General features: G+C 38.8%; 1 protein-coding gene and 6 pseudogenes across 1 annotated transcript; 2 read left to right on the top strand and 5 right to left on the bottom strand.

Moving 5' to 3' along the window:
- Positions 1-860: 860 nt before the first annotated feature.
- LOC149013502 (putative lipid-binding protein AIR1 pseudogene) lies at positions 861-1,807 on the bottom strand (annotated as a pseudogene).
- A 1,013-nt stretch (positions 1,808-2,820) lies between these two features.
- LOC149013501 (uncharacterized) lies at positions 2,821-5,828 on the top strand (annotated as a pseudogene).
- Positions 5,829-8,202: 2,374 nt separating this feature from the next.
- LOC149013500 (14 kDa proline-rich protein DC2.15 pseudogene) lies at positions 8,203-9,023 on the bottom strand (annotated as a pseudogene).
- Positions 9,024-10,997: 1,974 nt separating this feature from the next.
- LOC149013499 (uncharacterized) lies at positions 10,998-12,004 on the top strand (annotated as a pseudogene).
- Positions 12,005-12,711: 707 nt separating this feature from the next.
- On the bottom strand, positions 12,712-13,565 carry LOC149013498 (putative lipid-binding protein AIR1 pseudogene; annotated as a pseudogene).
- Positions 13,566-16,908: 3,343 nt separating this feature from the next.
- LOC149013497 (putative lipid-binding protein AIR1 pseudogene) lies at positions 16,909-17,792 on the bottom strand (annotated as a pseudogene).
- Positions 17,793-19,347: 1,555 nt separating this feature from the next.
- On the bottom strand, positions 19,348-26,153 carry LOC149013496 (NADH dehydrogenase ubiquinone 1 beta subcomplex subunit). The gene is made up of 4 exons (XM_089157952.1): positions 25,957-26,153; positions 25,749-25,835; positions 25,535-25,630; positions 19,348-19,682 (listed from the first exon to the last, which is right to left on the bottom strand). The coding sequence occupies exons 1-4, from the start codon at positions 26,092-26,094 to the stop codon at positions 19,626-19,628; spliced, it is 378 nt and encodes a 125-aa protein (XP_089014078.1). The 5' UTR covers positions 26,095-26,153; the 3' UTR covers positions 19,348-19,625.
- Between the last annotated feature and the right edge of the window lie 1,221 nt (positions 26,154-27,374).

Raw genomic sequence — 27,374 nt, 5'->3', positions numbered from 1 at the left:
ACATAGCTGATGTTAAGGATATAGATCCCACACTGATGTCAAGTTCGAATGGAGTGCGGTTAATCTGCATGGAAGTGTAGGTGCACTTACATTCTAGAGGTAATTCCCTTGTTTTTTTAATTCTTACCATTTACTAGGGAATGATGGGTATCTATGGAAACCAAAGGGACAATGGCATCACCTTCAGATGTATTTTCATTTGCGTATACATGTAGATGACTATCATCAACTCATTTGGGGAGTAGTGATGCAAAAGAATTACAGGATCAGTGAGGAGGTCATACTAAGGTGAAGTCATTTCTGTAATAAAAAAATTGTAGGGAAGTAATTTTCTATATAGCTAGCCCATTTGTCTATCTTTTTCTTCCTAAACAAGGGGATAAAAAAGTCCCTTTTGCATACAAGAAAAGGAGAAATAGACTCATGGGAGTACTGATTTAGGTCACATTTGTAGAAAATTAAGAATTCTTTCCCCAAAGTTTTGATATGAAAACTAAATTTACTTGAGGGCAAATTTGATAGAGTGATAATTTTCAATTAACCATAACTACATAAATAAAAATGGTTTTAAAATTTGAAATGAAAATTGTATATGATAATTAAAAGAAAAAGTCTCTATAAACTTTCAAGATGGAAAAATTAAGGAAATTATCTCAGTAGTGTGTTTTTTTTTTGGGAAGGGGGGGGGGGGGGGGGGTGGGGGTTTAGAAATCCCAGTAGTTAGATTAGTCCTTGATGCAAGAATGGACGTTGCTCTTTTAGGAAAGAAGCCAGGAAAATCCAGCAGGTTGGTCAAAGTATCGACAAAACCTGCAGCTATCATTTGTTTGTTTAATTGAACAATAGGCCTAGTATATATTCATGCACATTGCAGTGTATGCATATCCGTGCAGTTTACCCAAAAAAAAAAGTATGCATCACATGCACGATGAAACAAGAGTATTTCTACTCTTGTAACACAAAGAGATAAGAAACCTAACATAACAGTGAAAAAGCAATAGGAAAGAATACATTCATTAACAAAGAATCAACTCATTATTCAATTCCTTCGGCATAGATTGTTACAACCCAGCTCACTTGCTGTCTTTATTAGAAGAAAACGCCTAGAAAAGCTATGATAGGAAAGTGAGAAACAACAATTCTCCCAAAAATAGCTAGCGAGAGTTGAATAGAGTTACAAACAAAGATGGAAAAGAGAGCACAGCATAGAAATAAGGGGCACAAGACTAAGAACACTGAAAGCCAGAAGGGACCTTCTTTCCGCAGTAATTCACCAGCAAGCTTAAGGAGATAGGGAGGTTCAGGTTAAGGCCCAAAATACTGCCCTTGAGGGCTGTGCAAAGGCAGACAGCTGCCTCAAGATCAACTAAACCCTGAATCAAACTGCAGCAAGGGGTCTTGGGTGGGGTTCCCAGGGTTACGTTGACCAAGTTCTGCAGCACCTTGGCACAAACACCGAATTTTAGGGCATCCTTAGGGCAACTTCCGGTACCAGAGCCAGATCCAGACCCTGACCCAGAACCAGATCCAGACCCTGACCCTGACCCAGAACCAGAACCGGAACCAGATCCAGACCCAGAACCGGTTCCAGGCTTATGGCTTGACTTCTTAGGTGGTGGTGGGCATGGGGAAGAAGAGACCAAAGTGAAGAAAATGATATTGAGAATAAGGAGAAGAGCAATTGATGCAGCCTTTGATGCCATCTCTAGTCCTCAGTAGGCCAAAATCCCCAAGTGAGTTTGTATGAGATACAATACTCAGGTGTTTGTGATTTTGTGCCTCTGAGATTGCTGAGAGTTGGTATGGGTTTTATAGATGGAAGTTGGAAATAAATAACTAGGATTTGAGGTGGCAATTTGGCTTGTGATCACGCAATTCTGTCGGTGCTAGACTGCTAGTGCATGATAATGGCAATTCATAATTTTAAACTAATTATCAATGAAAGTATGTGATTCTTCTCTTTCCACTCTATAATTTAAAACCAAATCGAACAGGAAGTCAGGAACTGACGATCAAAAATCAAAAGGGTGTCCATGTAAATACGAGTATTTTTTTTACATTCAAAGATTTAATGTTTTTAATTTACAAATGAAACCCTTGGCTTACCTGACTCAACCCCTTATTCTAAACAACTTAGTTCGGATCCACTTTACATTCTCCTTGAAATCGACCCGTTGGCTATGTGATATTGTGCGCTTGCGGTTATTTTTATTTCACAAACATTAAGCATGGCGTAGATTTCATATTCAGGTAGTCAACAATCTCCTTCAAACTCTAAACGGTCTTCCTCGACGTCGCTAGGATCAATGCATGGTGCCCCAACCATCTTCCTTGACATCGCCAGGATCAATGGTGCCCCATCATTGCCCAAAACCTCATAGTATCTCATCTAACGCAAAACCTCAAACAACCTTCTCGTGACTCAAATCAAATGAAGAAATTGAAATAGAGAAACAAAAGATAGAGAATGATGTGGAGATCCGGAACAAAGACGAGCTCCGCAAATACCTTTCTATAGCTCGATTGTGGGTATGACCAAATCGAATCAATTCATGGATGAAGAAAATAAGAGAAAGTAAGAGATCAATGATGCTAGATGCCAAATAATACTGCAGGATTCGAAACCCTAGCTGTTGTTTCTTGTTCTTCATTCTCCTCTTTATAAAAAGCAATAAATCGAAACACAAGCTTTAGCTTAGAACTCAAAAGTGGATTACAATCGAAACATAAGGTTTAGCTTAGAACTCAAAAGTGGATTACAAGTTTCAAATTGGCAGTATAACTTTTTAGTTTGCCAAAGTTGAATGAAATTTCGAATGGATGGGATCTTACAAGTTCGATTATTTGGAGGATATGGTGGTCTACACTGTCCTCTACAATGTTGTCTGTGTCAGATGGATTCCATCACTCTCCAAAGAAGAATCAACAAACACCACCAGTGGTGGTCCAGTGATTGATTTGGCATCGGAGGATTCAACGTTGAAAAAGGGGAAGAAGCATCACAGAGGCTTAAGGCAACATCTGTGGAGGCTTTCATTTTGTAATTTGTAAAAGTTATAAACCTTTGAATGTAATAAAAAAATAAAAAAAATAAAAAAAAGAAGAAGATTATATTACATATGTACTCATACACTTGTCTGTCGTTACCAATGTTGGATCTTTTCAGTTGCTACCGCAAATAAAAATCTCAGCTTTAAGGGACGGGATTTCTGATTATAACAGCGCGCAGAAGGTGCTAGGTCAATCTGATTGAGCTGATCGAGGACTGGTCCGGTTTTCAAGCGTATAATTTCCCATGGGACAAATAAAATCTACCTCACAGCATTCATGTTTAATAGAATGTAAATCCAATCTCCAAATCCAGAATTTCAGTATACCATCAATCCCCATTCTGCCATCGTATATATTGCATGTGAGGAGGAAGAAAGAAAACGCCAAATCCGTGATCTGTCTATTATTCTTCTTCTTTCATTTTTCAACTAGAGTAACAGTGCCATCACGTATATAAGTTAGAAAACTAAAGCTGTTCCATGCAAATTCCAACCCCGTGATGTGCCATATTATATCATTTCTGAATTCTGATAACTATATATCTACGCAGGCTAATTTAATTAATTTGCAACCTCTCATAACCCTCCAAAAGTTGAGTAGCTTGCCAGCTGAACACTGTTGACACGTGAGTTCTATGATCTATTTTCTTCTTGATTATTCGTTTTTCTTTGTCATTATGTTTTTAAAATTATATCACTAAATAAACAAACCTATATCAGCTAGCAAATTGATTTGGTATCAGGACAAATATGGCTAGGGTGATTCCCAATTAGGTCAAATAATAATTCTACAACAGAAGATTACATCAAAGATGCACTCATCAATTTTCCCGAGAGGCATGATTACCTCGAGCCAAACGCATATTAATGTGATGCCAACACCCTTGGGGTGGGGGACCGAACTGCTAGGCAGAAGCTCATATGGAAAATGTTGGAGAGAACTTGCGCGAAAGCCAACGAACCCACAAAAGTAAATGAATCAAGCACCACCATGGGACAGTGTTGACTCTGATATCGCATTATTAACTTACTGGCTTACACCTTCACGGGCCAAAAGAATTGGAAGCCAGAGGAACTCGAAGTGCAGCCAAGCCAGGCCATTTACCTTCACATTTCTATTTCAAATAAAGAAGAGTTTCTTGTCAGCCTTGTAAATTATTCTGTTCTGGCTTGGCTGAGTGACATTTGACTGGAAAACGGGGAATAAGGGGGAAAGGAGGGAGGGAGCAGGGGAAGAGAGATAGGTCATCTTGTGTACACAGCATACCTGCACTTGAGTACAAATCTACTCTCTTTTTTTTTTTGTTCAAAGGCGCTTTTATATATAGGGGAGAGGAATATTACGTATGCCGCCGGTAAGGGTTAAATCATGACCTTTCCATTGAGAAGTCAGGTTCTTAACCATCCTACAATCCCTCCATTGGCTACAAATCTATTTTTTTTAATTGAAGTTAATGCCGTTCAAAATCTTGGTTGAAAACAACCATGCAATTCGGGTCTTGCTGGACCATCAAGCCACACATTTCAGACATTTGAAAACTGAGATTTTGGATCTGACGGCAAAATCTCAGTATGACGATAATGCGCATGACCCAAGCAATTTCCATGCAATTCGTATAAGAAATAATGTTAATAGTGGGAGGACATATGATGAGTTTGACTACTAGTGGGCAAACATCAGACCCAAGAGTGAAGATTTCTATGTGAGACAAGCACAAGATTAGGGTATCAGGGAAGTAATTGCTTGGTCGGCTAGCAATTAACTTGATATCCAAGTAGAAGGCCCAAAATCTAATGGTTCCATACTTGTGCTCCGTGCTCCCCGCGTATGAAAGTAGTCATCTTAAAACTGCATCGCGTTTCACTCAGTTATATCAAAAACCAAAAGTACTTAACCCTATCATTTTGCTATAATTAGCTTGTTGAGACTGAAGGTGGGGAGGGGGAAGGAAAAGAAAAGAAGGTTGAACTGATTATATTCAGCTAATTGGTCTTCTGTGTAGATGCTTGTTAGTTCCTCTTTCCTGTACCATTAGAAAGTTTTTTCCGCTCGGTAAAATTTAGATTCGACTTTTGCTTCCTGGCGTTTTCTGACTTGTTTCACTCCAGAAATAATTCCCTTAGACCAGCACCATCATTGTTCAGTGTTATAAGTAAATCACCCATCTTACGAATGTGGCATCTCCCGAACAGAAGTGAAAGTTGAAGCTGGCTTGAACCAAACTCTCTCTCTCTCTTTCTCTGTCTTAGAAACTTATTCCACCTGTGCCATCTATTTGAAGAAGCTGTGAAGAGCTGGAAAGCTATCAGATGCATGCCGCTGAACTGCCGCAGCACCTACGTGCTTAACAGATTTCCCTGAGCCCTAACACACATGATCTTCTGTTGAGGACAACAGGTGAATAGAATGACTTTTACCTTCAGCCTTTACTCTCCAGAAACCCATGTGGTGGGTTACTTATAACGTCTAGCCAATGCATTTTAATTTCTAAGGCAACACATACTTCTGCAAAACTCAAATCCCTAAGTGAAGTTTTTGAACTGATACTAATTTCCAAGAACTGCAACAGTCATCGATAGGATTCTTGTTGCCTTTCCGAACACAAGCTAGTCCCCAAAGCCTTGCTTGTTCCCATATTACACAGTGCTTTTAGGGATCTTGGGTCGATAAAAATGCTCCATAAGTTTGCATCCATTGAAGAGACAAGCGTGTTCCCTCGTATTGTTTCATAATGCACCTTAATAAACAACCTGCAGAAGGGTGTTTTTCTACGGTAGGATTTCCTTTGGGGAAATGAGAGAGAGGAATTAAAGAGTCCTTGAGACTCTTTGATGACATGACAGAATGAAGATTTCCCCTTCTAACTATATCTACAGATTAGTACTAATTAATAATTTGTGGAGAATTAGGAAGTCAGTTGTCTATGAGCTTATCGAGAGTAAATCTACTCTAGTTATGCAAATCCTGTTGGTCTTGAAGATTTCAAACGGAAGAGAAGATACTTCATTTAAAGATTCTGTGTTTAACTTAATGAATTGGTTTGGCAGAAGTAATCTGGAGGTTCCTTTCAATTTATTAGGCAACACGGCCGTAGTGTAACCTAGAATTCAGAAGTGTAGTATAAGTTGTAAAACCTATTAAGGTAAGTTGCAAATATAAACTCAAACTCAAACCCTAATTAGGGTTTTGTGAACTTACACAGAGCATAACTGTATCTCCATTAATAAATTGTCACCCATTGAGAAAGGGTAAGACAAAATTGTTCGAACATATTAGCTCTCATATCATCCTCTAGGGTAAGATCTTCTGTCTCACCTCTCATCTCATCCTCCCAATTAGTTCTCATGTGATATCATCTTCTAGGAAAAAAATTCGGCCTCATCCATTCTCTATACATTCTAAACCCCGGCTCTCGAGGGTCAAAAATGGTTTAGGCTCTTCGGCAGCAAAGGTCGTGTCAAAATTTGAAAAAAGCGACATGGTACGAGGACTTGAAATCTGAAGCTGTTCAACAAAGACTAGAAGACCAATCTAAATATCGTTATTGATTCAGGTGAGCTGCTTTTGTTCATATATCTTCAAATGTGGAAGCTGGTAAGGGTTTCCATTCTGTTTCCTCATTTTTTATTTTCTCTGCCATTTTATTGATGATGTCTTTAGTTATTAGTCATGCAATATCAGCAGTTGCTTTCTTCTCCGATGGGTTGGAACAGATTAGAAGATTTAGAGAAGATAAGCTACCCGCCACTGAAATGTGAGAAGAGCAGGGTGCATTGGTATGCGTCAAGCAGTCAAAAATACATATCTCCAGAAGCTCGAGTATTTGGATTCGTTGAAATGGGAACCATTTAAATATTGTTTGATAGGAATATAATCAAAATTGAAGAGTTTGGAAATTTTCAGGGGGCATCAGATTGCGGAATTTTATGACCAATCGGTAACTGATTGAATCCATGAGCTCCTTCAGTTTCAAGCGTAAGTTCAGTTTCATGGAATTCCATAGTTCTTATGTTTTGCCTTTATTTTGCTTTTCTTGTTCTTATCTTACTGAGGGTGAAATTATATATATGAAGTTATTGCTAAGAAATTATAGTCATCCATGTCCTCAGAATTCACCTCCACAATTACAGTTTCTGTTACGCGCTACAGGTTCCACAGATGAACGGAGAAGTATCATGCAGTTATATGCAGTCCTTGTGCTACTGTAGTAGTTTTAAAACATGGGAGTAGATACTGTACTTGTAATTTTAGTTGAAGTGCATAGCAGATGTTAAGGATCTAGATCCCACTCTGATGTCAAGTTCTAATGGAGTTTTGGCTAATCTGCATGGATGTGTAGGTGCACATACATTCTGGAGGTAGTTCACTTGTTCTGTTCTTACCATTTACAAGGTAATGATGGTATCTATGGAAACCAAAGGGACAATGTCATCACCTTCAGATGTATTTTCATTTGCGTATACATGCAGATGGCTATCATCAACTCATTTGGGGAGTAGTAATGTAAAAGAATTACAGGATCTGTGAGGAGGCTATAGTAGGGTGAAGTTACTTCTGTAATAAGAAATTGTAGGGAATTAATTTTCTATCTAGCCCATTTGTCTATCTTTTTCAGGAAAAGGAGAAATAGACTCACATTTGTAGAAAATTAAGAATTCTTTCCCCGAAGTTTTGATATGAAAACTAACTTGACTTGATGGCAAATTTGATATCGCGATAATTTTCAGTTAACCATAACCACATAAAGCAAGACTAAGAAATAAAAATGGTTTTAAAAATTGAAATGAAAATGGTACATGATAATTAAAAAAAAAATCTCTATGAACTTTCAAGATGGAAACATTAAGGAAATTATCTCAGTAGTTAGATTTTCATTCAAGGAAATTATCTTAGTAATTAGATTTTCTTTCTTTTCTTTTCTTTTTTTTTTTTTTTTTTTGGGGGGGGGGGGGGGGCCAGAAATCCCAGTAGTTAGATTAGTCCTTGATATATACTCATGCACGTTGAAGTATGTATCTCCGTGCAGTTTACACACTAGAAAGTATGTATCCAAATGCACGATTAAACAAAGAGTATTTCTACTCTTTAACACAAAGAGATCATAAGAAACCTAACATAACAGTGAAAAAGCAATAGGAAAGAATACATTCATTAACAAAGAATCAACTCATACTCAATAACTTCCACAAAAGTACATATATTCATTTTCTTCGGCACATATTGTTACAACCCAGCTCACTGGCTGTCTTTATTAGAAGAAAACGCCTAGAAAAGCTATGGGAGGAAAGTGAGAAACAACAATTCTCCCAAACACATCATAACTACTCCGAAGCCCAAACATAGCTAGCAAGAGTTGAATAGAGTTACAAACAAAGATGGAAAAGAGAGCATAGCATAAAAATAAGGGGCACAAGACTAAGAACACTGGAAGCCAGAAGGGACCTTCTTTCCGCAGTAGCCCACCAGCAAGCTTAAGGAGATAGGGAGGTTCAGGTTAAGGCCCAAAATATTGCCCTTCAGGGCTGTGCAAAGGCAAACAGCTGCCTCAAGATCAACTAAACCCTGAATCAAACTGCAGCAAGGGGTCTTGGGTGGGGTTCCTAGAGTTACGTTGACCAAGTTCTGCAGCACCTTGGCACAAACACCGAATTTTAGGGCATCCTTAGGGCAACTTCCGGTACCAGAGCCAGATCCAGACCCTGACCCTGATCCAGAACCAGAACCAGATCCAGACCCAGACCCAGACCCAGATCCGGTTCCAGGCTTATGGTTAGACTTCTTAGGTGGTGGTGGGCATGGGGAAGAAGAAGAGACCAAAGTGAAGAAAAGGATATTGAGAATAAGGAGAAGAGCAATTGATGCAGCCTTGGATGCCATCTCCAGTACTCAGTAGGCCAAAATCCCCAAGTAGTGTGTATGAGATACAATACTCAGGTGCTTGTGATTTTGTGCCTGTGAAAATGCTAAGATTTGGTCTGGCTTTATAGATGGAAATTAGAAATAAAAAAATTAGAATTCGTGGTGACCAATTGGCCTAGATCACGCAAGCTTAGTCGGTGCAAGTGGAAGATAATTAGCAATTTACGAAAAAAGATTGTGATTTTTCTGTCGACTTTATTTTTAAACACCAGATAGACCAAGAAACTTGAAAATCAATTGGAAGTGATCTTGGTTTGACCTGGATTCACCTTCAAGGATCCTAAAATGAAATCAAGACACCCATAAATAAGCTGATTAGACTTAAAGTTTTCCACTGATTCAACCAATCTAGTTCCCGTTTTAGTAAGTTCAGCTTTGATGAGCAGTTTTTATATCAGACGGGGCTTTTGATGGGTAAGTAACAGCCAAGTGCTGGTTCAACTTGTCTTGAGCTGAACTAATCTAGTCCATTTCCTTATAGATGTGGGGGCATGTGTCCTAACATTACATCAAACAGTGTTGAATAACAACCCTTTGATATGACTTATATTTGAATTTTAACAATTTGACGTGATATTGGGACACATGTCATTTCCAACAAAGAAATGAATTGAATAAATTTCCATCTTAAACTAACCTATGGCTGGTCTGGTTTCAAGCCCATGGTTTCAGGTAGGACCAATCCAACCAGATAAAAATAAGATCCAGTAGACATTAATGAATGCCTTCTGAAGACATCCATGCTCTAATAGAATGTAAACCCAATCTCCGAGATCTAAAGTTCCTGTAGATTATCATTCCCTAGTTGTCCAACTCTCTATATGGCATGTGAAAAAAAAAAGATAGAAAAGGCCAAATCTGTGATCTGTCTTCTAAAGTTCCAAACCCGTGAACTTCCCATTTTGAATATTCCGTCTGAATTCATATCTGTTGTGCTATATATTTTATATCATTTGTGATAACAACCCTAATTTTTTACAAATAAGATGTGGCAACTTGTCAAAACCTCTCACAACCCTCCAGAAATTTGCTAAGCCAAAACTAGTAGCAGTAAACATAAAGGACCCACAAAGCAATTGTATAAAGCACCATCATGGCTGTCCCAATCGACACTCGACTGTGATATCGCGAATAGTTAACGTAGTATCCAACATCTTGCCCGTGAGTAATGGGTGTTGAGCTTGAATGTTGCACACTAAATGTGCAATACCTGCTGCTACGGTTGAGATTGAAATTTCGACCATCCGTTTTGCAAGTGAATATAAAATGATGTATTTACTGCACAATACTGAAGTAAAACTGGACTAATGGACGAAAGGAATCTTTAGAATTGGAAGCCAAAGCCTCCAAGCTCGACTTCAATACTGCGCAATTATTGCACTCAGCTGCGAATATTCAATGCAGGTGATGCACATTAATTACACAGCATCCGGCAAAATCCCCAACCTTCACGTTTATATTTTAAGGAAGTGTTTCTTGTCAGCCTTGTAACTTGTTTTGTTTCCGGGTAGAAATTATAGCGTGACATATGAATCGCACTGATACTTGGCCTCATTGCTATCTTAGAACTGAATCGCATTTGACTCAGTTATGTAAAAACCATAAGTACTTACCCGATCATGTTGCTTATGCATGAAGCAGATAAATTTGTTATATATGCTTCGATGTTTTCATTCTCATTTTGCTTTTATAATTATAGCTTCTTGAAACCAGAAGAGAAGAATAACAGTTGAATTGATCATATTCAGAGGGTTGGCCTTCTGTGTCTATTATTTTTTCACTGTTCTGGGAAACACAGTTTGATGCTTCCTAGTTCCTTTTTCCTATTATCCTGTCTTGCAGAATATACTTCTGTGAATTTTTCTGCACAGCCTGAATCGCTGTTCAGTTATTTGCTTGGTAAAATTTAGATTCAACTTTCACTTGTCTGCCTGCATTTTCTGACTGTTGTTATATCCCCAGAATAGTTTATCTTCAATTAAATGGGGTCTTGAGCAACTCTAGTAGTCGTTCAATATTCTAAATTAATGAGTCACCCATCATTTGCCAATTGGTGGCAATTCAGGCATCCCATTAAAGGATTGAGAGTTTAGGGCTTGAACCAAGTTCTCTGTGTCCCTAAAACTAGTTCCTTTAGGACTTAGGAGCACTAAGACCTGCACAATTTACTTAGAGAAGCTGTGTAGAGTTGGAAGCCTATCAGATGCTGCTAACTCCTTAAACACCTACGCGATAAACATGTTTTCTTGAGCCGATCTCATATTAAGAACGTACATAGGGTGAAAAGAATGACTTTGAACTTGTTCTCAGATATTAAAGGGTTTATTACTCTCCAGGAAACCCTTCTATATTAGGATATTATAATTAATGTCTAGCTAATGCCCTTTCTAAGGCAGCAGACACTTCTGTGCTACTCAAATTGTAAGTGAAGTTTTAGAGCTGACACTTCCAGAAAGTACAAGAATTAATAGTATTTTGGTTGCCTTTCCTAACACAAGCTGGCCTACAAGGCCTTGCTTATATTTAATCATATTGTCAAACAATAATGCAGAGATGGTTCAAGATCATATACCTCAGTGAAGAAATGCTCCATGAGAAAGGCAAGCATGGTCCCTAGTATTGTTTCTTGCGACACCTTTATAAACAGCCTGCGGATGATGGAAGATTGGATTTGTGCTTGGTAGGAAATGAACCGGATTTGAGAACTTAAACTGCATTAATTGACAGCTTTGGCCTATCGGGAATGTTAAAGTGGCATTTATAGTCTTCTCTTTGATGACCTGAGAAAAGAGCAGACTTATACTTCAATCTACGAATCACTGATTAGTAATTTGACGAGAACTGGGATATTAGGATTATGAGCTTATCAAATCTAGTTGGACCTAAAAGATTTTAAACGGAAGAGGAGATGGTTCGTCCGAAGGTTCTGGATTCAATTTAATAAGTTGATTCGAAAGAAGTTATCTGGAGCCTGGAGGTTCCTTTCCAGTTATTAGGGAACACGGTAGTATGTAACCCTAGGATTCAAAGTTCAGTTATGTGGTATAACTTGAAAAACCCTATTAGGGTAAGTTGCAAAAAAAAAACTCAAACCCTGGTAAACTTGCGTCGCATTGTAGAGTCCCGTCTACATGACACTTAAGTATGGCGGCAAGGGCTTCAGAATTTGAAATACAATTCGAGTCACTAATAGAGTATTAGGTTTTTTCCACTGTGTCTCAATTAAATGATCGTCACCGATTTTAAAAAAAGGTAAGAGAAAATTCTCGATCCTCATCTTCAACCCCTCCGATTTTTACTTTTTCGTATGTGGTGCAGCTTCTCCACCAAAAGCCATTCCACTGAAGCAGACTAAAAGCTACAAGGTCAATCATCAATCTTCTATTGGTGGATAAGTGTGGTAGGCTTGCCAATGATTGCTACAACCATCACTAGAAAAGCCTTGTGTCTCTTAAGCCTCCCTTAGAGAACCGCCCAGTGATAATACAGTTTGTGCTCGAGAAGGATTTTATGGGATGGAGGAGATTCAGGTTCTAACTCTTCAAGCTCCTCTATAATTCGGATCACCTGCGCGTGAGTATGCTTTTGTTTCTTTTCCTGAGTTCCCTCTCAAATTGTTTTTGGTTTCATGAAGTAATTCATGCATGCTGTAATATATATGTATTTCCAAACCATGCACAATGAGGCAAGAATATTCCATGTGTAACATATAGAGGAAACAAACCTAAAAATACAGCAACACGCCTGAAAATGCAACAAAATGCAGTAAGAAGTAATGCTTTCTTATTAAAGAACCAATTGGTACAATACCTTACATAGAATACAAACATTCACATCCTTCAGTAACGACTATTACAACCCAGATACTTATTGTCTTCATTAGAAGAAAAACGCCAAGAAAGACTACGGTGGAAGGAGAGAACCAAGAAATATTCACTCAAACATACAACAACTTTTCGGAGTACAAACACAGGAAGCGTTGAATAAAAGTAACAAAAATTGGAAAAGAGAGCATAACACAGCAATAAAGTCGCACAAGCCTAAGAGCACTTGAAGCCAGATGGGACATTCTTGCCGCAGTAATTCACCAGCAAGCTCAAGGAGACAGGGAGATTCAGGTTAAGGCCCAATATATTGGCCTTGAGGGCTGTGCAAAGGCAAACAGCAGCCTCAAGATCAACTAAACCCTGAATGAGACTGCAGCAAGGGGTCTTAGGTGGGGTTCCCAAAGTTACGTTCACCAAGTTCTGCAGCACCTTGGCACAAACACCAAATTTTAGGGCATCCTTAGGGCAACTTCCGGTACCAGAGCCAGAGCCAGAGCCAGAGCCAGAGCCTGAGCCTGATCCTGATCCTGAGCCGGACCCAGAGCCAGAACCCGAACCCTTACCAGGATTATAGCATGGCTTGTGAGGTGTTGTGCACGAAGAGACCAAAGTGAAGAAAAGGATATTGAAAACCAGGAAAAGAGCAGTTGAAGCAGCCTTCGCAGCCATCACAAGTGCACAGTAGGTCAAAATTCCCAAGTAAGTGTATATGGGATGCAACACTCAAAGTGTTATGTGATTTTGAGCCTGTGAGAATGCTGAGAATTGGTCCGGACTTTATAGATGGAGATTAGAAATAAAAAATTCGAATTTGTGGTGGCAAAGTGGCTTTTGATACACTCTATTCAGTCGGTGCAAGTGGAAGATAATTAGCAAAAAAAATTTTAAAAATCATATGAATGAAAGATTGTGATTGTTCTTCTTCGACTTTATACTCTAGAACCAGATAGACCAGGCAGCTGAAGATCAAAGGGTTATGGTCTTGGTTCGATCTGTATAGAGAGAATTACTGCACCTTCAGTTTTCACTAATTTAATCTCTCCAGTTTCAGTTTCAGTAAGTTTAGCTTTGACAAGGTCGACACCAGAAAGGTTTATGCTGGCGAGTTACAGTTAGGTGCTGATTCAACCTGGTTTGACCCGATCAATGGCTGGTCCGGCTTCAAGCCCATGGTTTCATGTACGATAAATCCAACCTTCCAAATTGATTACATTGAATGAAAATAGATAAGCATGAGAAGAGCTTAATCATATAAATCACATGCCTTCTGAAGGCATTCATGCTCCAAATAGAATGTGAACCGAAATCTCCAGAACCCAAAGTCTCGGTAGATTATCAGTCACTAATTGTCCATCTCTCTGTATGGCATGTGAGGAAGGTAGAAAAAAGCCAAATCTGTCCATCTGCGTTTATTCTTCTCTTCCATTAGTTCCGTCACTTAAAGTTCCAACCCGTGAGCTTCTCATTTCTATACCCACCTGTTGGTGAGCTGTATTAAATCTTGGTAATAAGACTTAAAGCTATAATAGAACGTACCATAGGAAAATGCAAATGTGTTATTACAGCAAAGAAGATCTGCCAACTTCTCACAACCTTCCACAATTTTGCTATCTGAATACTGTTGACGCGTGAGTTCACAGTTCCATTTTATGTTTGATTATTTGTTTTTGTTAGTCATTAAGTCATATATTAGTCTATCACCAAACAGACAAGTGATAGAATGTTTCGCAGCTAGTTAGTTCCACCTCTGGCTCAGTGTAGCTTTTAAAGGGTCTCCTTCTAACTCTTTCTTGTACTAAAATTGATGTTAGTATTATAAAGAGATTTGATTGCATCACGAGAATCTTCATGAAGAAGAATTACAAAGAAAGATGGCAAGCGATTGTTGTCACCATAATATCCCTATCAACGTACTAGTAAGTTTTTATAGAAAGATTTATGTAGGGTCCTTTACTAATGCCTAAAATATAGGTTAGATTCCTTTAAGAGGTGGTCATTCTTTTCTCTTCTTTTTTTCTATAGTGGATGATTATGAATAAAGTAAGGCAGATGGTGAATGATTTCCAGCAAGGTGAACCAAGAAGATTATTCATTTATGGTATTGTGGTCATTTCATGTCTATCGTTAACACCCATGTAATCCTATTAGCTTCAACTAGACCCAGGTGTAATTTTAGCAACTAGGGAGACCCAATCCGATTTCAGGCCCTCTAAATGGACCCTGGAAAAAATTTTCCTATTTATTTCATTGAGGGCAGGGCGGTGCTTTTGCATGTCAAAAGTACTAGAGCTCTTTTTCCCTAGAGATAAATCCCAAGCTTGCTTTGACGGTTTTAGGTTTTCCATTCCATTTATTTCTTCGTTCTACTGCATTCTAGTGTTTCATATACAATAGACAGTGATAAATCTTGTTATATCATATTATGTTCTGCAACATTTTAGAATCACAGTCAATACCTTCAAATTAAGTTTATCCTTTTATCCTTTTTATAAGCCAATCAATGAATCTCCAATGGAAGATTACATCAGAGATGCATTAAATTCTCTCGAGAGGCCATAATTACCACAAGCCAAAAACATATAAATGCAATATTAACGTTTTTTGGGTTGGGAACTGCTACTGTGGAAGCTCAGGTAAAATGCTAGAAAGAACTAGAGCGAAGTTCAGTTTCAGGTAGCATATGTTAAGGAGGCTACATTCCAGTCTAATGTTTACTTCTGATAGGAATCATTGGAGTTTGGTTGATTTGCATGGATGTATAGGTGCTCATACAAAGTCATTCACTTGTGTTTACATATTTTCCTACGGAATATAAAAGTCATAGCCACAAATGTTTAACCTTACAACACCTTTAACCCGTAGAAAGAAATACATGCTTGGCCCTCCCTACGGAGGGTGATAGTTTCGTAGGGAAAAATATTTAAACCTACAGCATTACGTATCCATAGGGAGAAGTTCCCTACAGGGTTTATTTTTGGTTACGGACAAAATTAATGTGACTTGAATTTTGTCCATAGTGAAAAATGCTTTTTTTGGTGGTAACATGTCATTGCCTCTAAGTGTAATTTCATCAACTATATATATGTAGATAGTCATCCTTTTGAATTATTGGGGCTGTTTTGAAGTGAGAAAGTATTGAAAACGGTAACTTGTGTGTAAGTAATTTTCTATATGGCCTTTATATCCATCTTTTTATTCCAAACTGATTGTGTCTTTGTATTCAGCAAGGAGAATGACAGATTCATGGGAATGTTGATTTAGGTCTAATGCCGTAACAAGACTTTTTTCCCATAGTTTAATATGAGAGTTCCTTTACCTTGATATTTTCGACATGGTGATATAGTTTTCAATTAGCCATGATCGATTATGTAAAGCAATACAGAAATATAATTATTTGAAATTTGAGAAATCTTGACTTAATGGAGAAGATGTTTAGACACTAGGCCGACATATATTATCAACAAATTTATACACGCTTCCCTTCATGCGATTGGGAGTCTTCTCATCGAATAGTTTATACTTTTTTCTTTTGTTTTTTGAGTAAAAAAATACTATCATTTATTTCAAAGCATTTAATCTACGAGGGATGTTCCAAGAGAGAGAGTCTAGAAGGATAGCCCAATACAAAAAAGGGTGGGGTTTGAAAATACAAAAAAGACTCCAGAGTCTTAGCTGCAATCTTTGTGAGTAAAGCAGCTGCAAAATTGTCTTCTCTGTGAGTATAGAGAAATATTATTTTTACAAATGTCAAGAAGGCTAATTGCCAAATATCACATATAGGAGAAAGAATATCTTCTATGGTGTGGGCTGCGAAGGGTGATTAAGTAGACTCACTATGGCCTGATTATCACTCTCAATGAATATGTGTGGCAGGTGAAAATCAATTGCACAGAAGAGAGCCCTGCATGCGTGGACACGAAAACAAAATGATACATACAAACTTTTAAGATGGAAACACAAGGGAAGTTATCCCAGTCATTGCATGGATTATCCCTTAATACACCATTTCAATGCTCTTCCTTGAACGGATTCAATGGAAGAAAAACTAGGTACTCACACATGGTGTAATGTAGTACTTGCAGTTGTAGCACAAAGCCAAGGCAAGAAATCGTGGAATGCAACAAGAAACAATAAGTACCAAAGCATGCATTAATGAAGAACCAACTGATAATCAAGCGCCTTCCACAAAATACATGAATTCACTTCTTTTGGCAAAGATTGTTACAAACCCAGGTCAGTCTTTGTCATTATTACCTGGAAAACACCTAAAAAAGCTATGAAGGAAAGTAAGAAACAAGAGATTTCTTGAAACCTATCATATAACTGCTTCGAAGCCCAAACATAGCAAGAGTTCTATAAAAGAACTTAAAAAATGGAGAAGAGAGCATAGCATTGCAAATTGCAATAGTGTGACACAATCCTAAGCGCACTGGAAGCCAGAAGGTACATTCTTCCCGCAGAAATTGACCAGCAAGCTTAGGTATATAGGGAGGTTCAGGTTGAGCCCCAATATATTGGCCTTGATGGCTGTGCAAAGGCAAACAGCTGCCTCAAGATCAACCAAACCCTGAAGGAGACTGCAGCAAGGGGTCCTGGGTGGAGTTCCCAAAGTCACATTCACCAAGGTCTGCAGCACCTTAGCACAAACACCAAATTTTAGGGTATCTTTTGGGCAACTTCCAGTACCAGACCCAGACCCAGAACCAGAACCTGACCCTGATCCTGAACCAGAACCAGATCCTGAACCCGAACCTGACCCTGATCCTGAACCAGATCCAGACCCAGACCCAGACCCTGAACCACTGCCAGGTTTATGGCATGTACCGCAGGAAGAAACCAAAGTAAAGAAGAGGACATTGAGAATAAGGAAAAGAGCAGTTGATGCAGCCTTCGAAGCCATCTCAATCCTCAAATGCTCAAATGCTCGGGAGGCCAAAATCCCCAACTAAGTGTAAATGGGATATAATGCTAGCTGTTTGTGATTTTGTTTCTGTGAGAATGCTGAGAGATGGTTTGGGCTTTATAGATGCAAAAAGGAAATAAAAAACGGCAAATTATGGTGGCAACATTGACTTGTGATCACCCGACAGTGTCAGTGCAAGTGGAATTGGAAGTCATTAACAAATCTAGTAAAACCTACCAATGAAAATTTGTGATTCCTTTGTTTCAGCTTCATATTGTAAATCAGGTCGACCATCAAAGGATAAGCTCCATCTGCATCGTATGCCTTCAAAGGGCATTTTTATGCTGTAAAAAGAATGTAACCCCAAGCTCCGAAATTCAAAGTTCCAGTAGATTATGAATCCCTAGTCTTTTAATCTATCAGATGCATGTGAGGAAGATAGAAAAAGCCAAATCTATGACCTGTCTTTTTTAGTTTTCAATCGGAGTAACAGTACATTTTTGTTCCACTTAGAAGTTCCAACCCCGTGAACCCATTTCGAATATTCCTTCTAACCCCACCTCTCGATGAGCTATATAATGTCCTTTTTTCACAAGAAAGAAGCCATAATTAAAGTATATGAGGATGCTAATTTGTTTTTATAGCAAAATTAGTGTCAAATTGACAAAAAGAAGTGTTTGTTTGCTGAATACTAGTGACCCGTGAGTTCACAGTGCCATTTTATGTTTGATTATCACTTTTTGTTTGTCATTTAGTCTTAAATTCTATCACTAACCAGACAAGTCATGAAAGGCTTTGCTGGAGCTCCTTCGTTTTGGGAGCTCTCAAAGCTTGGTGTTGCCAAGAGTTTCTCTGCCTTCACACCTTCCACCCAATAATGGATCTTTAATCTCTATTAACCTCCTTTTCTACCCCTTTCTTTTATAGGACCAGCTTTGGAGTTGACATGGAAGTGGTAAGAACGAACTAATTAATGTTTAGTATTATAAAGAAAAATGGTTCCAACACTAGAATCTTTGTGAAGAAGTGGAAACTCATTAAAAACATTAAATTTGCTCAAAACACCAGTCGTAACTCGTAAATAACCATGCATGTGTAAGAAAACACATTAACACTCAGAGGATATAACCATACATGGAGAAAATGTCTATATTGGAAGGATATATGAATGTGACTAGTAGTGGCCAAACCTTCAAAAACCAAAATTTTTTAAGTAAGAGATGCACAAGACGGGTATCAAGGAAGTAGTTCCTTTGTCGACTAGAAAATAACTTGTTTTTCAGTATTTACCATCATTTCCGTTCCTTCTTGATGCACTTCCCAAAAAAAAAAATTTCAAAAGAAAAACTATCATGTTTTATTTTAAAGGTAGAGACATAACGCACAAGTGATGGGGCCTTTAAAGGCATGAAATCTGCAACTGTATCTCAAGACCAATCATTCAACTTGGGCTCTATGTTCCTCAACTGTGGAAGCAGCTATCTTGAAACTTAATCCATTTGACAGAGTTACATTGAAACCTAGTAACATGACGTGGCACCTTTGTCGCCTTTGTCGATGGTAGATGTCAATTTTTTAAAAAAATATCGTCTTTCTTATACTGGAACAAACCAAAACAAAAGATCAAGCAGACCATACTCTCATCAAAAAGAAAAACCTGAAGGCTTAGCATTCCAAAGTGCAGATCAATGATATCCCAATTACTTTGATACACTGCAGGAAAACCAAGTTCTGCTCCCTGCTCTTTTATTTGGATACATTTCCTCAAGCAGACCATACTCTCATGAATGCAGATCAGGAGTTGAATATGACCTACTCCATCCCATACAAATTACAACAGAGACTAAAATGAACTCATGATTTAGGTTTATGAATACGAACAAACACAAGCAAGAGGGAACATAACAAAAGACCTAACATTCTACTTATGGATCCCCACCAAGTTCCACCCGCAGGTTGTCATATGGATAGACCTTTGGTGTCTGTTTCAGAAAACAGAAAAAACATCAGCAACCTTAAAAAGAATTCAGTCAATCAAAAAATAAAATAAAAATAAAAAAACTAGAACATTTCAACCCTATAGTATCCACCAAGTGAGGTTAGAGAGTTCGAGCAGTCCATTTATAATGATGTGAAATTTGTCAGAAAAACATTCAAGCATGAAAAGCTTAGTGGTTTCAGGCGGACAGTAAAAAATGAAAGCAGAATTACAATTTCAAACTATTCTTGCTTCTTTCTTTGGGTACAACCACTCCTCACCCTTGCCTTCTTTTGATAACTCATCATATCCCTTTGAACCTTCTATCCTAAATCATACAAAACAATGTATACTCCTTACCCTATCACTGCATTCATCTTCAAAATTGAAAGTACAACAATCAGTACGAGTCTCGATTTTTTTTATTTTTTATTTTTTACCAGCTTCAATGTGAGAACTGTCAACATGTAACTTCTCATGGAAAACGTATTGCAACTCGGACGTGCCTTTAGGCACTAGCTAAACTCACCAAACAGGGACAATTTAAGTGGACAATATAGACTGTAACTCCTATGGGCGCCTCAAAAGACAACAGGGATGATAGCTGAAATATGTAAAAGGAAATGCAAACAAAAAATAAAAACACAATAATGATGAGAAAATAACAGGAGAAAGCAAATTGCCCCTTTTTTTCCTCCACCCCACCCCCAGGGTTTGGAGTGGGTTTGCCTGTTTGCTTGTGTGGGCAGAGAGTGATAAGGTGAAGGGAAAAGTTTGGCAGACGGCAATGTACTGAAGGAATTTTTGGCAGGAGCAATGTAGACTCTTCTACTGTGTCCCTAGAATGTAAACCATTTATATATGCATTACCAGAACAATAATCCCCAAAGTTGGGTTATAATAGACATATCTAAGAACCCCATACATTGTGACGATCAGTCCACCATGTCATTACACAGATAACACAAACAATCAAAAAGCATGCATAGCCCCCCCTCAATCCATTCTAACACAGTGCTAAATACAGAACTAGGGAAGTCAGGTTACAACAGTATCACACGTACAGGTTTGAATCTAGAGAAAATTAGTACCCTAGTTAAAAACTCATTTATGCATGAAGTACTGATCATAAACAGTCTACTTGCCAAGAAGAACTAAAATTGCAACTTGGCAAACATCTAACCAATCCAAGTTGGCATCCTACCAAGGGCTTTAGCATATATGATGTAAAACCCAATTTTAGGGTTAGGGATTCCTGATAATTTCCCTAAAATTAAGAGTTCGCCCAAGATAGTCTTCTCTAAACCAGCAAAAATTATAATCAAATCTAGATGGATGGTTAAATAAAGATGGAGATCTAAATGTGGAGGTTCTAGGTAAGATATGGGTTCATTAGGCACCATTTGTTTGCTAGATAGAAAGGGGTGGGAAAAATAAACGTATGGGACCCACTTGTAGTGGGGTGGAGGAATAGGAAAGGAAAGGAAAGCATTTTGTGAAAAAGTTGTAATGGTGGGTCCCACTTTTATTATATCCCTCACCTTCCCACTAAGTCTCACTAAATATATGAGACTTTTAAAATGGATGGGGTGGAAAAAGTGAGATGCCATGTCAGCAGACAGTCTTCCTTAATTTAAGGAAGCTTGTCCACTCACTTTCCCACCCCCACTGAACCAAATAATCCAGATTTTGGAATTTTGTGAAAATTTGTACTTTTTCCCACCCACTTTTTATCTAGCAAACAAACGATACCTTATGGAATGATCTTGGGTGGCCAAAATTGTTCCTAAGGTTGGTAGGAAGAAGGATGAAACAATTTGGATTAATATGGGTTAGATCTTGGAAAGGAAAGGATCTCTTCTATTTCTTCCTGACTTTTCCTCTTATTTTCTAGTCTTTCTTTTTCTTTATTTTTCTTTCTATTTCTTTCCTTTCTTCTGCTTTCTTCTCTCTCTCTCTCTCTCCTCTCTCTCTCTCTCTCTCTCTCTCTCTCTCTCTTTACTTTTCTTTCTGTTTTCTGGTTTGCCACAAGGAAGAGGGGAAAGAGAGGGAGGCACCGAGAGGGTTAGAAAGGGGAGGGGGTGCCGTAGGGTAGGGGAATGGTGGGGGAGGGGCTAGATGGAGTGGTATGGGGTAGGGAAGGGGTTGGGGTGTCATGGGGGCCTGGGGAAGCTGCTGCCAAGGTGCAGCAGCAAGGGGGAGGGGTTTTGGGGTTGTACAGAACAAGGGAGGGTGGGGGAGGGCCTCGTGGGGGTTTGGGGAGGTGGGGAAAGGAGCTGGGGATGCTGCGATGGAAGGGGAAGGGGAAGGGGAAGGGAAGGCCTTTGGTGGTGAGGTGGTGAGGGAGAGGGGAGAAGTGGACTGGGGTTTGTTTACTTACTTGAAAACTAGATGGAATTTCTGGAAGAGGACAGAGTAGGAAGAGTGGTAGACAAAATGTAGTTGCTGAACTTTGAAGAAAATACTTACTTTAAATTCATCATGGCCCCCTCAACAGAAACCACAGTCCTCAATTCAAATAATCAGACTTAACAAAATACAAAACAAAGAGTGGGCTTATTTATAGCCTACTAAAACACTCTAAACCTAAGTGGGTTTCTTTATAGATTAGGAGCCCCTTACAGATAATCTCAACCGTCCAAATAAATACTTAAAGATCTAATGGAATCTCCTTGAAAATAGATTCCCCCTAAGACTCAAATTATAAAAATAAAAAAAAATAAAAAGGGGTAAATAACAGCTAATTGTTCAAAAGGAATCTTAATAGATTCCAACTCGACTCTCTAGTGTTGACTAAGTATTTTGACCCCCAAAAACTCAATAACTAACCCTAGAAGACTCCGACCCAAAAATTGAAGATAGTACATGACCCTTGGATCGAGGGAGCTCTAACCAGACCCTTCTTGAGCCCCAAAAGGGTCAGAAAATGACCAAAATACGGTCTGGGTTTTGGGCCCAATCATAAGGGGGAGTCAACCCTGTTCACATCAATATATCAAACCAAAAGAGCTCTGAATCTCTTGGAACTAGCAAGCAACGGATATTTTTGAATCTCAAAATTGTGGAAGAGTGGTTGAAGATGACAACACAGCAGGATTTGCAAGTCCATAGGAGACACAAAGGGAAATCAGAGAAAATATGGCTACATACTGCAATCATGGAATTACCCATCCCTTTATTTACTCTCCATTTCAATTGTGGATTTTTATATTTGTTCCCTGGGATAGGTATGGGCCGCATAACTAAATTACCAGAATTTCCCACTTGTCCATATTGGCAGAGTCCATAGTTCAATTCTTACTTTCAAGAACAACAATAACAAGCCTTTACCCAATTAAATGAAGTCGGCTGCATGGATCCTTGCCTTCCAAGAACATTCGCCATAAAATTTTCATCAGTTCCCACTTCCAAAAATATTAAATTCATATTTCAGACTTTGAATTCTCTAAGTCCCATAAAATATTCTGAATATTTAATTGTAATTCCAGACTGAAGTTGCTCAAAATCCCATTAAATTCACACGTTTAATGTGTGTTTCTGCATCAAATCCTTTTTGAGGGAACAGGTTACCATATCGCTTGTAGAAATATATATTAAAAGAAGGGCGAACCCAGTGCCAAAGCCTTCCACAAAAGATTTTCCAAATGATTCAGTGGAAAATTTCATGGTAATCAGGTGGTGACAAACCTGATACAAAGTGGTACAAATAGCTCAGATGGAAAAAAGAGAGAAATTCAGTATGACTATACACAGGATATAGAATAAAAAGGTGAAATTATATATGAGTACCCAACTACCTGTCATACTGTAATAATATACTCAGCTTCTTGTGTGCTTCACAATACAGCCTTGTACCTTGCTACCCCCAAGAAACAGTTAAACCTCCATGTTTAACAGATGACCAAGGTAGACATACAATTATCTCAGTTTCCTCTAAGTCTGCACCAGAGTAACCAATAATTTGAAGACTTTAAACTCAAAAACATATTTTTTTAGTGTTTAGTTCCTTTGTATCACTTCTTAATCCGATAAACCAATCCCATCCCTACAGCCTTAGTCATCACCGAGCAAAGCCCAATAACTGTTGGAAGGAGAGCATAAAATTGCAGGTGCAAACAACAAAAGTTCCTAAATCCGTTCTAGAAAACCTCAGGCTGTGTTATGTGGCCAATAGCTCATTAATAGACATTGACAAGCAGAATTTTGTTTTTATGCTCCACAAATAAAAAATCATGCACCTCCTATGTCCAAAAGTGCTCATTAGTTTTCTAAATAATTTAAGAATCTAACTAGTTATTTCATTCTATAAAGCTAAACTTGAGCAAGATTGCTTTGGTAAAGGATTCTTTACTCAATTGATTCACCAGAATTTGGAATCTGAATACTAAGGCTGCTGAAGCAGAAAACCAAAAACTCATTTTTATCTGATACCAGAGATGACCATCAATTATGTCTTTATTGCGTTTATTACTTTAATCAATATCTTTTCTTATTTGCCTTAACTTTTTCACCATGAACCACCATGAACCTTCAACCAATTCGAAAGAAAACTACAAAAACATAAAGAAACCAAATATTTTAGCTCATAGCTACCCTAGACGAATCCTTTAAAGGATAATTTTCTACCTCCATGTCTGCATCACCTTCATCAGGACTTGATACTCATGTATTCAACTACTTCCAATTCCCTAAAGCTGTGGCCTCAATCTCTCTCCATAAACTAACCAACTACAGGTGCAGCTTTAGAATATATATGATCTTCCCTAGAAATTCAAGTTCCCTTCAATTTTAAACTCTGTAGTACCTTAATCAGCATTATATCAGTTTAAGGAGACTGTGGACATTTCCTTGTTGCATCCAGCATAACATCCATCCGATTAAATACCTTCTTCTAATCAACTGATCAATCCTAGGTATCTTATTGTCAATGTTACAGTGTAAGAAAGCCTCTACTTACAGCAGCAACAACTGAAGTTACCAAAGAAAAGAATAATCTCAACCCAGTTAAGTTAGCAGCAGAAGATTAATCTACATCACACAACTGAATATTCTTGAAATCATATATTCTGAAATCAAAAAGATTCTTTATGAGAGAATTAAAGCTATTTCCTATTCAACAAAATTCCTCATCAAGATCATTCAATTACTGCCCCTGCTAGGTTTTGAGGAGTAGCCCCGAACCCTTTAAAACCTTTTAAACTCTGTCTAAAACCATTTGTATCCCCTCAAAGTAGATAGCGTAGAAGAGGGCTGATGAAAGATTACCACAGAAAAAGAATTCCAGCGCCATCAACTCCATCATCCAGAAATTGACTGAAAGTAGGCTGCTAACCACCCCCCCAAGAGCATTTGTAAACAATGGAATGGTTCTTTTCCTCAAAATATTAATTTGGCCTTTTTTAACCTCACAGGATTGTAGCAACTCCAACATATAGACGCACCATCCACACCATCACACCATATCCAGAGACTTGAGTTTGGAAAGCAAATAACCCTGTTAATCCCGATTCAAAAGTGGTTGGAAATTGTCATGGTACGTTTCAAAATCTAAATGCTAAATCACCTCCACACCATCACGGACGCCAATATCTCATCCCAGCAATCTAAGTCACACAGATAGACTCCCTCTCCCAATTAATTACTAATAGCCATAGGACACAAAACACAATCTCCTCAATGTACATATCCACGTGGAATGGGGTACACAAGAATATACATTCAAATAGAATTCAGCAATATAAGCAATTGTCACAATATTCCCACACTTTGACTCCAAGAAAATGCTCTATCCACTGAAATAAAATTTTGATTTTGATATAAGCAGAACGAATTAGAAGTAGACGACGATAGACTCACAAAGGGTATCTTGGAGGCCTTGTCGTTCCATACAGCTAAGAGTCCGAGAGATGCGAAGCAACTCAAGCCTCCACAAAGCCAAACCAATGCTTCATACTGCAAGTTTAGCAACCATCGGCAACCTCAACAGCATAAGAGACCTAGGTTTGTTCACAATTGTGGAATTTAAAAAGGGTAGAACAATTAAATCCCTAGTATTGCGATCCGTGATTACCTTGCCAACTGTATCGGCAATTCGATCTATAGCGGGTTCCGGAAACGGGGTCCCGTTATCCCAAACCAGTTCGTCGTTAACAGGAAGCTGAAAAAGTAAAAAGGAAAAAAAATTTAGCATTAGCCATGTATGACTTGCTGTTGCCAATCAACTGCATAACAGAAAAAAGATAATCTTAGGGTTAAATCAGAGAAATTCTTTTGATAACTGGTTTTTCAGGGACGATATGTTTGCCAACGGGGAGACCCATGCCAGAGCGCAGACGAAGAGAAGTGCCGACCGATCTCGCGACGACGCCATTGCCGCCCATGATCTTAGATGCAACGTTGCTCAGTCTTCCTGCCATTTCTGTTACTCCGCAGGCTTCACCTTCCAGGCTTCACTGAATCTAAATGTAATGGCAGACTCGTCAAAGGGGTAACCAAAATAAAGGGTAGTTTAAAGAGAACCGGGATGTCAAATGGGCCCGGAGCCTCTATAAGCCCAACCCTAGGGCCCAAATTTAAACCCACCATTTGATAAAACTGATTTGTTTCAATTGATTTTTCAAACATAAATTGAAATTTAAGAAAATTTCTACTAAAAAAAAATTGGTGTCACTAGTTTTTGAAGCAAGAGTTAGATGTGAGCTAACGGTGGGTTAGTAAAGCGGTTAAAGGCCCAACCTCCCACGGGGAGGTCCTGAGTTTGCACCTATCCGGCGGCATTATTGTATATCACATCCATAGTACCTCGTGTCGGCGACATGAGGTGAAATTTCGAGGTGTTGCTGGGGGGCAACACGACATCCCCCAGCGACACGACTTTAACATATTATCAGCGATATGTATCACCGACGGTCGACTTATTCGAAGAATTGGGGCGAAAGATTGAGGTGTGGACAAGTTGCTTTAGTGGAGGGGGTGGCGGTGGATTGGGAGGAGGGGCTGGTGGAGATACAAGTGGAGGTCTGGGCGGCAGTGGCGGTGCTAAGCAGGGCTAGAGGAGGCGGAGGGTTTGGTGGTGCCGTGGTGGTGGGGGAGGTGGATTGGGTGGTGGAGTTGGTGGCGCAGGTGGTAGTGGTGGGGCAGGTCAGTCGATGTTGGTGCTGGATAAGCCTAGATTTGCTTGCTGACGGAGCCGGGCGTTGGTGTTGGTGACGATGGTTGAACTAGACCAAATAAACGTCAATTTCAATGAACTTTCTTCATTCCCCCAACAACCACACCGTCTCATCTAGTCATCCTACGTCCTACCTACGGGAACTCACCATTCACGGCTTCACCCCCACCGCCCACGTTGTTGGCACTGAACTACTGAAAGCTAAAGCATCTTTTGGTCTTTCAAAAGTCGCCCGACATTTCGGCGATTGTCGCCGTGTCGGTGGTGTCGCCAGCCACCGTCACGGCGACTTCAGTCGATGCGTTGCACCTTGATCCCATCCCCATATATAAAAGTCTCCAATCCAAAAAAATAAAAAATAAAAATTTAGAGAAAAATATTCATTGAATTTGACATACTAAACATAAAAACTCTGGTAAGACACCAATAATAATATTTTTATTTGGATAAACAAGTTTTATCAAATGCCTAAAAAAATTGCTTTTGCTTTTAGGAACAGTAAGTATTATTTGTAGTGTTTTTCCA

This window comes from Hakea prostrata, chromosome 6 (genome assembly GCF_041222555.1).
Source record: "Hakea prostrata isolate BN-2017 chromosome 6, UWA_Hpros_2, whole genome shotgun sequence".
NCBI lineage: Eukaryota > Viridiplantae > Streptophyta > Magnoliopsida > Proteales > Proteaceae > Hakea > Hakea prostrata.
Note: the sequence above shows the minus strand (reverse complement) of the source record. Positions and strands in the feature narration are given on the sequence as shown.

Coding starts and splice junctions, on each gene's coding strand:
- LOC149013496 (XM_089157952.1), bottom strand. CDS start 26,094: ATGGCAGGAAGACTGAGCAACGTTGCATCTAAGATCATGGGCGGCAAT. Junction 25,836..25,956: donor ATATCGTCCCTGAAAAACCA/GTTATCAAAAGA, acceptor TTACTTTTTCAG/CTTCCTGTTAACGACGAACT. Junction 25,631..25,748: donor TTGCCGATACAGTTGGCAAG/GTAATCACGGAT, acceptor CTAAACTTGCAG/TATGAAGCATTGGTTTGGCT.